General features: G+C 33.4%; 2 protein-coding genes across 2 annotated transcripts; both read left to right on the top strand.

Moving 5' to 3' along the window:
- The first annotated feature begins 2,193 nt into the window (after positions 1 to 2,193).
- On the top strand, positions 2,194 to 7,897 carry LOC132744287 (lysosomal proton-coupled steroid conjugate and bile acid symporter SLC46A3-like). The gene is made up of 5 exons (XM_060732947.1): positions 2,194 to 3,387; positions 3,590 to 3,764; positions 5,174 to 5,257; positions 5,944 to 6,100; positions 6,840 to 7,897. Exons 1-5 carry the CDS (start codon positions 2,386 to 2,388, stop codon positions 6,895 to 6,897), a joined length of 1,476 nt encoding a protein of 491 aa, XP_060588930.1. The 5' UTR covers positions 2,194 to 2,385; the 3' UTR covers positions 6,898 to 7,897.
- Positions 7,898 to 10,922: 3,025 nt separating this feature from the next.
- LOC132744286 (uncharacterized) lies at positions 10,923 to 12,377 on the top strand. Its single transcript, XM_060732946.1, has 2 exons — positions 10,923 to 11,107; positions 11,455 to 12,377. The coding sequence occupies exons 1-2, from the start codon at positions 11,033 to 11,035 to the stop codon at positions 11,830 to 11,832; spliced, it is 453 nt and encodes a 150-aa protein (XP_060588929.1). The 5' UTR covers positions 10,923 to 11,032; the 3' UTR covers positions 11,833 to 12,377.
- Positions 12,378 to 12,485: the final 108 nt, after the last annotated feature.

Here is a 12,485-nt window from a genome sequence, read left to right as displayed (position 1 = left end):
GTACCGAATTGCACACGCCTTTGTCTGGACTCAGTCGTAATGTGTTCTGTAATTGTCGTGACTCTGACGTGGGTATTATTGCCGAATTTCGTATTTATTACAGAAGTGTTCCGGAACGGATTCGGCAAAGACGGTTCGCATTCGGCAAGATGGACGCAATCTGGACTCAATCGGCAAGAAACGGCAATGCAAAATTACTCCAGATCATGCCCGTTCAACAGGACACTGACCAGACAACACAGGACATTGTTACGATTTTGATCCGATACAGCAGAATCTGTCACGATTAGTAACGATTGTAATCCGACTTGACAAAATCGTCTGAGTTTCCCGAATGTTACGGGACGCACCTAACTGTCGGGAGTGCTTGACCGACCACTCCGGACCATTTCCGAACATATACGACTGCGTTAAGACAATGATAGGACATTCCAGATCATTGAGGATAGTAATCCGACTTTTTCGCTTTTCGTGTCGTAGCGCTGTCTGATCTCAAACGGGAGCCATAATCGACACTGTGTGAACGCCGCATTAGGAAGCGAGAGGTCTGGCGTTCAAATCCCAGTTAATGCAACTCATTTATTTTTCAAATTGTTTAAGTCAAATAAACATTGGATTGAATGTCAGTGCTGCAATTAGTCTTATAGCCAATTTACTACAATTAAAACGCTGGAAAGCATTGGTGGCATACAAAAACAAATTGGTTAATAATCTTTACCTTTCTGACATTCTGAGACCCAAACAAATTCAGCGCCTTCTGTGCTTTGATTTTATGAAAGGTTTTAAAGCAATTTAGCAAAAAAGTATATTGATCTCCCAATAAATCAATTAACAATTACTTTTTATATATCACTAATGTCAAGTAGTTTTTATATCTTTGACTCGTACGAACATGATGTTAGTGAATTTCCTCATACCTGCCTAAAATTCAGGTAACAGTCTTCTATCAGTGTTTAAAGAAACCTTTTTTTAAATTTGACATGAAAAAATGCATGTAAATATTACTATATTATAATATTAGTTCCTTTTGTTACTACATTGTATTTGTATATTTGTTACAATTATAATAATAAAAAACAGACTTTGATATTTTTATCATCTTATGTTACTGACTACAGTAACACAGTACAGTCATGTCAAATAACATTTACAAGTCTTGTAAGTCTTGTTTGTTTTCAATCCTTACCAGGTAGGCATCAGTGAAAGCATTTTTTCAAATTAAATATCTGGCCCCTCTTTTTAATTATGGACGGTGCATAAGATAAGCATAATTATGCAAAAAATGGTTTGCAAAACATTCGGAAAAAAATCTACAATAGTACTTAATCTGAATATAACATGACCTGTGCGTAGGAATAATTTGGCAAGGTATCTGTAACGAGCACATTTTTTTTGCGCGGAGCTTCTCAATTGCTGCATTGCAGCAACATTTGTACTTGTAAATAAAGATATTCATAGGATAACTTTGAAAACTTTCAGGCTATCAGCTCACGATCTTGACAATAAAAAGGGAAGAAACCAATGTGTTTCGGGAGATAGGAAGTATCGGAATTGTTCATTAAATTTAATAGAAAAAATATGTCCAAAATATTAGAACTAATGTAGAAAGTTTTTAAACAATATTTTTGAAGATGACCTTCAATGCATCAAAATCGAAATAATTAAGTCATATGCACTAATACCAAAACTTTAACAAGGAAATAATGTAAAATTTAATTTATATGATGGTGAATGGAGATAACCTCAACAAAAAGTGTTATCAGACATAGTGCAGCTATCTTTTCATTCTGATATATAGAGGATATTGAATGAGTGTAAGTTCAATACTGAATTTATTGCACGAGTTGAATAAAGTTATATTATGCGAGCCTAGCGGCTCGGGTTATATTTACAAATAGCTGTTTATATAGGGCCATATAACCTGTCAACGATCTTTATAACTAATAATATACATGTGTGTTAAATAACAGAGACATTGTTTGTTATAACTTTTTCAAGAATCAGTCATAAAATTATGGAAACAATATAAATTAACTGTTTATAGTTTTTATTAAAATATTTCATTACATATAATTTTATACCCTTTAATGTTAATATATTATATGTTATCAGTGTGTTGTATTGTGGTTAAATAACCCTTTGATAACGGTGTTTATGTACATATATACGATAATCACAGCATGTATATGATACTCACAGGTTTGCACCTGATAATGTCATTGTTATGTCGTAAATGTATATAAATCAAATGAAAAAATATTTGAATTTTAGTTATAAATTGTCTACACATACATTCAAATAGGAAAATGTGACTAAATTATTTATGGCATATTTTTTTTCTCTATTGTTTTTTTTTTTTTTGGAAAGTGAATATACAGTGCAAAAATGAAGACGATATCTGGCACCGAAAATTCAAAAAGACCTTTAAAAACCGTTATAAATGGAGACGACAGTATTTCCGGTTATGGAACTATTTCCGGTGGAGCACCAGCAGAGCTGACGTCATGGAGACGTTATCTAATAGGACCTCTTTTATCGGTTTATATGTTTGGTTACATGATGTCATATTATACCATTACAGAATACACCAATAAGACGTGGCATGACATAAAGTTTAAAGAAGCAAATATTTCTGTAAACAGTTCGTCCTTATCTGTGTGTGTTGCAAATAAAAGTAGTCCAGAATTCAAAGTTGAGAGTGAAGCGACGTCTATGGCTGCACAATATATGGTCTATTATAGTTTATCTCAAGGTATTCCAGCCGTAGTGTCGAACCTTATTCTTGGCTCGTATACAGACGCACTAGGTAGGAAATTTTTACTTGGCGTAGGAATTTCTGGAACAACATTACGGTTGATATTTTCGGTTATTATCATATATTTCAAATTTGATATGTTATATTTCATTGGAGCATGCTTCATAGAAGGTTGCACCGGCCAGTATGCCACATTCCTTCAAGTATGTCTTGCATATGCGGGGGATATTACCAAACCTGGCAAGCAAAGAACTAATGGAATGGCATATATTATGTTTATGCTTGGAAGCTCATTAACTTTGGCCAGTTTTGCAGCAGGATATCTTATACAAAATTATAACTTCTACGTTCCTTTGGCAGCTGCCGTAGTCCTACTAACAATAGCGTTTTTTATGATGTTGGTTCTTCTACCAGAATCATTTCCCCCGGAGAAAAGAAAAACAGGCAAATCTCTCAGGGAAGTAGTTGGGCACAGTTTCTCATTTTTCATATCTAAAGACTATGGCAGCAACCGATGGAAATATCAGTTTTTACTGCTAGCCCATGGTTTCTGCGAATTTAGCTTTCTTGGACGCATAGGTACAGAAACCATTTATCAAATGTCCACGCCATTTTGTTGGAGTGCTGAAAAGGTAAATATGCAAGAAGTTTTATTGTTTAATCACAATTTTAAGATAAATACGTGTATTCAAATTAATTGTAAAAAATGATACGTGAATTTAAAGATTGTATTTTACATCTTATATGTGTGATTTTTTCCAGGAAAATTGTTACTCTAACTTAAGTTTTCAATATTATGAGTGATGCATTCTTTTTTATCCACTTTCTTTACAGGTTGGGTTGTATGGGGCGGCAAGGACAGTTGGAATGATGGTGTTTGGGGTGTGGTCTGTAAAATTCTTTCAGCTATTTTTACCAGATGTCAGTATTGCTATGATAGGTGTATTGTCCTACGCCGGATGTTTCACTATAACAGCACTGGCAAACAACAGCGCAATGCTTTATCTAGGTAGTTCTTTTTTCAAGTATAGAAATTAATACAAGATGGCAAAAAATGACGAGATCTTTTGATGAACTAGATCCGAGATAATATGAGCCGTGTCATGACAAAACCAACGTAATGCGATTGCGACCAGCATGGATCCAGACCAGCTTGCGCATCCGCGCAGTCTGATCAGGATCCATGCTGTTCGCTATCAGTTTCTCTACTTGTTATAGGGTTTGAAAGCGAACAGCATGGATGGTCGCAAACGCACTATGTTGGTTTTGTCATGACAGAATATGCAGAATATAAAAACACATTTATGGGTCAAACAAGTAAAGAAAAAGGTAGTTAATTATTTCGTGTAATAGACGATTCAAGAGACTAAGAGCACCCTATCCTCTGAAAGTTTTAATGATCCAATCTATACCATTAATTGATACTGCATATTTTGATAAATACATCAACAATAACAGCAAGGGGTCAACGTAATTGAAATGTACTTAAGTTAAAATATGTTGGCTAAATGAACAGTTATGAGTGTATGTTCGTGAAATTGGATTGTGTGATATTTTTTTTATAATTTTAAGCTGTATTTGTTAAATATGAAATGTTTAAAATTTCAAAAACTAATTTTAGCATGCTATTTAACCGTTCTATGTTACCATTCTTGTCTGGTCATTTAATGCCTTTCTGTTTGGGAAATTCTTAAGGTGGTTCGTGGTGAGTCAAACACCAAACATGATATTAGTGAGGATGACGATGCTCATGATTACAAAGATTAAAACACCAGACAATCGAACAATCTTGCTCCGTTATGGTGTAAAACAAACATACAAACCATTGATTGATCATTTCTTTGGGAACCAGGAGCAAACGAATGAAACATCGATCATTGCTTCAAAGATCCATATTACGTTGGTCCACCACTTATAATGCACGAGGCAATGGACCTTTCCGGTTTTTCGTAGCGGAACATTTAGTTTCATTGCTGGGTCAACTGCTCACAAACAGTATCACAAACATAACCACGTGTTCTTTTGTGAAAACCAGGCCAACAAGTGACTATGTATTACCTCAGGGTAGCTTTCTATAATTTACATAAAAAACTGTAAACACTGGAAATGTCCATTTCAGAGACCCATATAAGACTGGTTCCCCGATTATTATGCACGAGCCAATTTCAGAGAAGCATAATTATAAGATTGGTCCCCCGCTAATTATGCACGAGACAATTTCGGAGATCCGTATAACGTTTTGGTTCCCCGCTATATGCACGAGGCTATTTCGGAGACCCATATAACGTTTCACGCACCCCCACCACCGCTTATTATGCACAAGATGCTCCGCGTATAATGCACGAGACAATGTCAGAAATCCATATTAGGTTGGAACCCTGCTTTTAATGTAAGATAATATGTTGTTTATATTTCTAGCGGCGGCTGTATCAAGTTTTGGGCCATTAGAGTCGATAGTTATAAGGAGTGTCGCGTCCTCATTATCTGAACCTAGTAAACAAGGTAAACTTTCATTTCATTACTTTTAGTTAATCTGAAATGAACCTATAATGATATAGGGATATCTTAATTAGTCACAAGAATTTAAATACATAAAAGGCTAACATCTATTCAGATTAGTTTACCGATCGATATGCAATTTTTTGTGCATTTTACTACATGTACTTTAATCCATTTGGCTTTGGAAAATCTAAGAGTATATCCTTTTGCCTTATGGCCGTTTGTGTTAAAATTGACGAATAAATAATACACCTAAGGTCTTCTCTGAAAGTTCGACATATCAGCTCTATGATTGCAAGTCACACATCAAGTAATCGTTTATTCATAAAAGCATGTGTCGTTTTATGAAAAAATATATATATTCTGTAACATTTAATTGCATTCTAAGATGAAAAGATCTCTGTAAGTAGAATAGACTGGATGTTCTGAATACGAGACAAAAATGATACTTTATTACATGTGGAACAATTCTTGGTCATCATAATGTAAAGTGTCACCGATTTCCGTCCGATTTTCACGAAACTCCAACCGTACTGTGAAATAACAAACGGAGGGGTATCATGGATGTCCGTCCGTAATTTATATTATATACTGATATGTCGCCAGTTGATCATAACATTTTCATTTTGACATATAAACTGCACTAAAAAATGAACTAATGAACTTTTCGTCTGCAAACATTATTTCAGGAGCTATCTTTGCAGCGTTCGCATCTGTAGAAATCATTGTTAATCTTCTTAGTAATGTTGGAACCAGTGCTATATACTCTGTCAGTGTGAAGTTCATGAGAGGCTTTGTATTTTTAGTACTGTCGTCATTTGATGGTATTGCTTTCGTTCTGCTCATGTAAGTTCGCAATTCATTTCGTTGACTTTTCGCTTAATTATGTTCGTCTGCTGCTAGAACCATTTTTTTAAAGGTACACATATCTTTGATTAAAGCAAAACGGCTTCTCCAGCTATATGAATGATCAAATCAACGTTTATGAAGTTTAAGTTCATATTTCTACAATAAACACTAGCTACATAAGTTGTTGTTTACATGCTGTTAATGACACATGAAATGTTGAGTGTTCAACAAGGTACCTCTTTGCTGTGCGTTCAGATTGCTGATGTAAGTCCATTATCAGGCATTCGTTTGTGGAGAAGGCCCGGGGAGTTTCCTCTGCCACGAAGACTTGCAACTTAATGTACTCGTCTTTATGTTTAGCCTTATCCATGTTAATTTGATGACAGGGAACAAACAAATAATATCATTCTTAGGTGCTGTAAATAATTGCAAGTTTCGTATATACAAATGCACCTTATGGGTATTTGTTTCATAATTCAAAGCCCCTGTTCTGAAAACTTAATTATTTACTAAAATTGCCGAATGGAATTGTTCTGAAGTTCGAAATGTTCATGTTTGAATTTTAAAATGCTTTCGTGCAGACATCATCAGAGTCTGGTCAGATCTGCTATCATTCTCGTCGCTAGATAATAACTATTTTTTCACTATACAATTGTTTAATTAATTCTTTCAGGAATGAAAAACGTGTATTTTAACCATTAAACTGTTTATTTTTATTTCTTTTCTTTTATTTCAGAATATTATTGATTAGATGGAAACGTGAAGAAAGGAAGATAACTATGGTGAAGATATGATTATCTTTTAATTTAGTGCAAAAAGAAGGATTACTCGATGTTAAAAGCGTTCAAATAAGTGTTTTTTTCCACACATTTTGTGTTAATACGATTGTTTGTATTTTGCAATTTTTGTTTATTTTATACAAAGCATCATCTCGTCTGCTGATGAATCTTAATAGTATTTGAATATTTTTATTTGTAAAATATCTACTGTATATTAACTGACAAAACTTGAGTTAATGTTTAAATTATATTAAATTTATTCCTGGTCTCACAAGATTGGAGTTTTATTATGTGGACAAACACGTACTTTTATTCACTTGAATTTGACTACCTTTAATGAATAAGCAATTTATGGCATTAAATAATGTTAAGATAAGATTCAAGTGTCATTATATTTTTATGATTCCTCATTTTTGTAGGCTTTATCATAATAATACTATGAGGTACATTTCAAACAATGGATTTGTATCTTTCGGCGGGTGTATATCAATTCAAGTCGTTGGAATCTTTTATTTTTCTTCGGAGGTAGTGCATGGACACAGCAGTTGTCCCATCATACAGGCGATCCTTGTTATTTGACAAATCCTGTGAAGGGCACCGAAAAATACAAGGGACCTCGGATTTTAAGATCTCACCTAGAAGATCATTTGTATTGTTAGTGTTAGAGTGGGGGATCGAACCTTCAAGATCCCTGAAAATAATTAATTATACCAGCGTGTTAATACCACTGAACCACATTCCAATGACCTAAAACTTATTTGAGAGACTATAGAGACACCACCGGAACTATATTGGCAACTCACTACAGAATACTGATTTTTTTATTGTTGGTTAGTACAGATTATGAAATTATTCCGGTCCGTTTCTTTGGCATGGCAGTTGTAAAGCACTATTACAGAGGACCCCAGTTCTTAATTGAGTCTCGTCTGCAAATGTTGATGGATAAGCGCGGGATCAAACACTATGCCTCTATATCTGATATCAAATAATCACCACTGCGCATGCTCTGAGAGAATGCAAGATGCGGACAGTGGTTAACTTACGAAATTGTATAACATTTTACTGTTCATGTAAGGCCTAAGTCAAGTGTGATCTAACAAGAACGCAGTTGAAGTCAATTTTAAAGTAGTTTTACTGTAATGCTTTCCCGTCAAAAGAATTGAACAACGGCCAATATCGGAGCAAATCGGTTATTTCCAGAACGTTATTTTTTTTTTCAAAATCCTTGGCATTAGAAGATTAACAATCACTAATCCATTATCGATATGTACTAAAATCCGGTTATGAACGAATAAAAATTACTGAATACCAAAGACCGTGAATAATACCTTCCGGAAATGACTAATTTTTTACGATATTGGCCGATGTTAAATTTTATTTTGCGGGAAAGCATTACAAAAACATACATTTATTTCCTATTCGCCACCAAAAGGAATCAGCTTTTCGTTAATTTTATTCTTTTCTAGATAATACAAAACATTTATTTTTGAAGTATTACAAAAAATTCACCATTCATTTTTTATTATTTTTTATTATTTTTAAGTGTCATACAACTTCTTTGCAATTTTGCCCAATTCCAATCACCACTACATAATTAGAAGAAGATTTTTTGCATATGAAAAAGGATTTTTTTTTTGTGTAGAAATTAAGTATGTTTTTGTTTTCAATTTGGACCTATACAATATACAAAGTGACTTTAAGTAACATTTACGTTACCACAGATTGAAACACGGATTTATATAAATCCGTGATTGAAACAACTTTTTTCATAATCAGAAGCAAACCAAATGATTATAAATGTACTGTACAGTAGGGTTTGTAATCCTTAACATGTAATTACTTAACTGTGGGAACAACATACATACTAGATTCATCTTTAACTAATAAAGCCCTAAATGTTTATCTAGCATTAATTTTATTGATTTTGACCTTGATAAATTGTTCAATAATATATTTTTTTTTATCTTGAGAGTCTCCTGCTTAATAAAATTAAAATTCGCTATGTACTCGTGCGCATTATTCTTATCCGTCTACACGACATTCTTTAATTAGGGTTCTTGACACCCGTTTTTCTTCGTTCCTTCATTCATATTTTCTTCCCTTTTTTGTTTATTTCTTTCTTTCCATTTATATATTTTATTTTATTTCGTCATAATTTTTAAAAGGATAATGTGTACTTGAATTTGCATTGTGAGAGAAAAAAAACACCTTTTTTGATAATGCAATAATAAATGCGTCAGTATTTATCAATATTCATATACATTTTGATATCTAAATTGCACTTATACTTGACTTTCATCCAAGGTAAGGGGAAAGGGGTCAGAAACGTTTGTTATATTTGGATTATCGTTATCAAGGTATTAGGTACAGATAATCGATACACTCTTGCTGTTTAACGATTCCCGCCTTTTATCTGGCACTAACCAGCTAATCGGAATACCTCCCCAGTCATTGTTATACATAGATCATGCTCTATCTCCTTTGTTTTGAGAATTACTGGTTGTGTAATTTTTTATGCGACTGAGATATGAAATATTGTTGAACTGTCCGAAATTAATATGGTGGCTGATTTGCACCTTTGCGTTTTCATAAAATCCGATAATGCGAAAACACAAAGATACGACAAAGTCAGGACGTATCTTCGTGTTTTTTGTTTGTGTTTTTTTTTGTTTGTTTGTTTTTGTTTTTTTTTGCATTTTTGTGGCGAAAATGTGAAAAGACGATAAAAAGTGGCAACACTTGAAGACAAAAGATACGTTGTGTTTTTATAATTACAGTTTTATAAGTACAACACTGTCGTTAATTTGCTATTTTAGACCATAAAGCCCGCCTGATGAGGAACACAATTCTTTAAGGCTTTCGTTTTCATCCTAATCCATCATGTAAAAAATTGTTGACTTTCTTGAACGAGTTGAATAAAATATTATATTAAGCGAGCCTCTGGCGATCATCAAAATATTTTATTCAACGAGTTCAATAAATTTGAACCTACACGAATATAATTTTCAATTTTATCACATACCCAAAATAAAGACTGTCTTTTGCGCGTCTTTAGACTATGTTTGCCATCTCCTATGCAGTGTTCTGCCATTTTCATTGCAATATACCAAGGGAGGTAATCATTGTAATGTATAACGTAAATGACGTCACGTCAAAATATATGCATGGCCGTGCAATATCATTTTTATGGAGTCGTAAAGTGGCACGAGTATTTGATGAATAGAGGATATTGAAGGAGTGTAAGTTCAATACTGAATTTATTGCACGAGTTGAATAAAATTACATTGTACGTACGAACCTCTGGCGAGCATAATATTATTTTATTCAACGAGTTCAATAGATTCAGTATTGAACTTACACGAATTCAATATTCTATTTATCACATACCCAAAATAAAGACCGTTAAATGTAAAAAAAGTCATTTTTCATTGACGCGTCTATAGTATAACGCTTACATTTAGTGCGTCTTTACACTATGTTTGTACAATGTAAAGGGCGTCATGTCAATATATATGCACGGCCGTGCAATACCATTTTTACGGAGTCGCAAAAGCGGCATGTGTATTTGATAAATCTACAAGGATTGCAATTCATATGGCAAGCACAACGCCGACTTAATTACTTACAGTATTTCGGATAGGGGTTTATTAACAAATGCCCCGCATAAGTTCATTACAGATGCAATCTCAATTTAAAAATAATAATATTCTGTTAATATGTAAAGTCGCTGCCTTACACATTCATGACCAAAACCATGAAAAGACTACAGCTTCTGGATGAATTTTCATCCATATTTGATTTCATTATAAAAAATATTAAAATGTTCATTCAAACAAAGTTAACTCTTCGTTGACACCGGGTAGAGGTGAACAAAATGTTTATCTGTAAAAATATTGTGAATATAATAATATAATAATGTGTTTATGTATCAAGAATAATTTTCACGTAAATGTTTTAAGCGGAACAAGGTTGTTTAGATAAATCAAACGGACAATATCGAATCCCCATAAAATCCGCTAATCTTTTCCAAACCGAAACGTTGGGCGATATCGTTTTAATCGAATATTCCAACAAGCCTAACAATTTTTGATAAGCAATTCATGAACCTTGGTTATTTAATCTCGTTACAACATTAGATGTTTGAAAAAGAATGGAAAATTACATGAGGAGATTGGTGTTATTTTCAGTTTTTGTAACAATAGTGGCCGTAGTCTACGGACAACAGGTATATCATTGTTTGTTTTAGATTCTTTATTAAATACATTTTATTAACCTGTGTGTTTTATGGTATAAAATCGCTTAAGAGATAAGTATATGAATCTCAGCTTAATTTTTAGTTCACTTTCCCGTATTGAAATGCCTGATTTGTTCTGAGAGAAAGAAAAAACGAAACAACAGATTTGACATTTTGATTTTACTATTTATAACGTTATACATTTGAATATATTTATAAATATAAAGTTATGTATTTGGTATTAATATCACATATATAATTTTGTTAGATATTCTGTAAAAAAAAATATTTTATGGTACATAGCATACATGTATGAATATTATCATATCTGTTTACAGTGTAACGTTGTACCTAAGTGCACGTGCAAATACGGCGATGAAGATGTTGACGTAGAAGAGCAGGACACGGGCAACGAAGCCTTGGCCGGCGCCGTTGGTGCTTTAGGGTCCGTTGTAGTCAGTGGAGGGGGGTTCGGAGTTTGGTATATGTTACGCGGACGAAATTCTGGTTCAGCGTCTTTTGAAAGATCCGACTCGTCTATGTCGGAAGAATCCGTGGATCGTGGAAAAGAAGGGAAAGGGCCACCGCAGGAATTCAACAAAAAGAAATCCGAGGCAAATGGCGGATATGTTAAGACGCCGAACATTTATTCGGCGGGACGTAATGATAAATTGAGCCACAATGTTGGAATGCCTGGGACCATTGCCGATTTTTAAATCGTCTGTTTCAGACCGGTTTAGACAATTTAGGGATATTACGAACATTCTGATTGTGTATATTACTCTTAATTGGTTTATAAATTTTAAAGTCTGTGATATCGTATAGTTGTTTGGTCTTTCGGTATTTTATTTATACATTTTGTACATATGGTAATGTAATTAAAATTTGATTAATGGGGCATTCCATATCTATTGAAAATCAGCAGTGATTATTTATTCTATTTTCTTCTCAGAATATATGCTTAATTGTATAAAGGGAATGAACAATGTATTTTAAATGAAATATGAAATGACCTTGTGTACTTAAAGTGACATTATGCCCATGCAAGTGTAAGTGGTGAGTGTTTAAGTAAAATTAAAATAACTTTACATTTTGTCATACTTGTTTCAATTTAAAAAAAAAACAGTCACCAGAGTAATCAATAACCCCAATAAGCCAAATTAGACAAATGTTTATATAAATATCCTTGGGAAATTATTGGTAATGTTCAATTTGATAGAGAGAATGTGACAGTCTTTTATATTTCAGGCAGTTTTTATATTATATCCTAGACATTTGTAATTCAATCGACATTAAAATCTTTTCAATGTCTAAATCATTTGAAAAATACAACTAATTAATTTCATCTTGACATTGAAAAGATGACCAT

This window comes from Ruditapes philippinarum, unplaced genomic scaffold, assembly GCF_026571515.1.
Source record: "Ruditapes philippinarum isolate M1 unplaced genomic scaffold, ASM2657151v2 ctg8633_1_1_1_1, whole genome shotgun sequence".
In the NCBI taxonomy this organism is placed as follows: Eukaryota; Metazoa; Mollusca; class Bivalvia; order Venerida; family Veneridae; genus Ruditapes; species Ruditapes philippinarum.
Note: the sequence above shows the minus strand (reverse complement) of the source record. Positions and strands in the feature narration are given on the sequence as shown.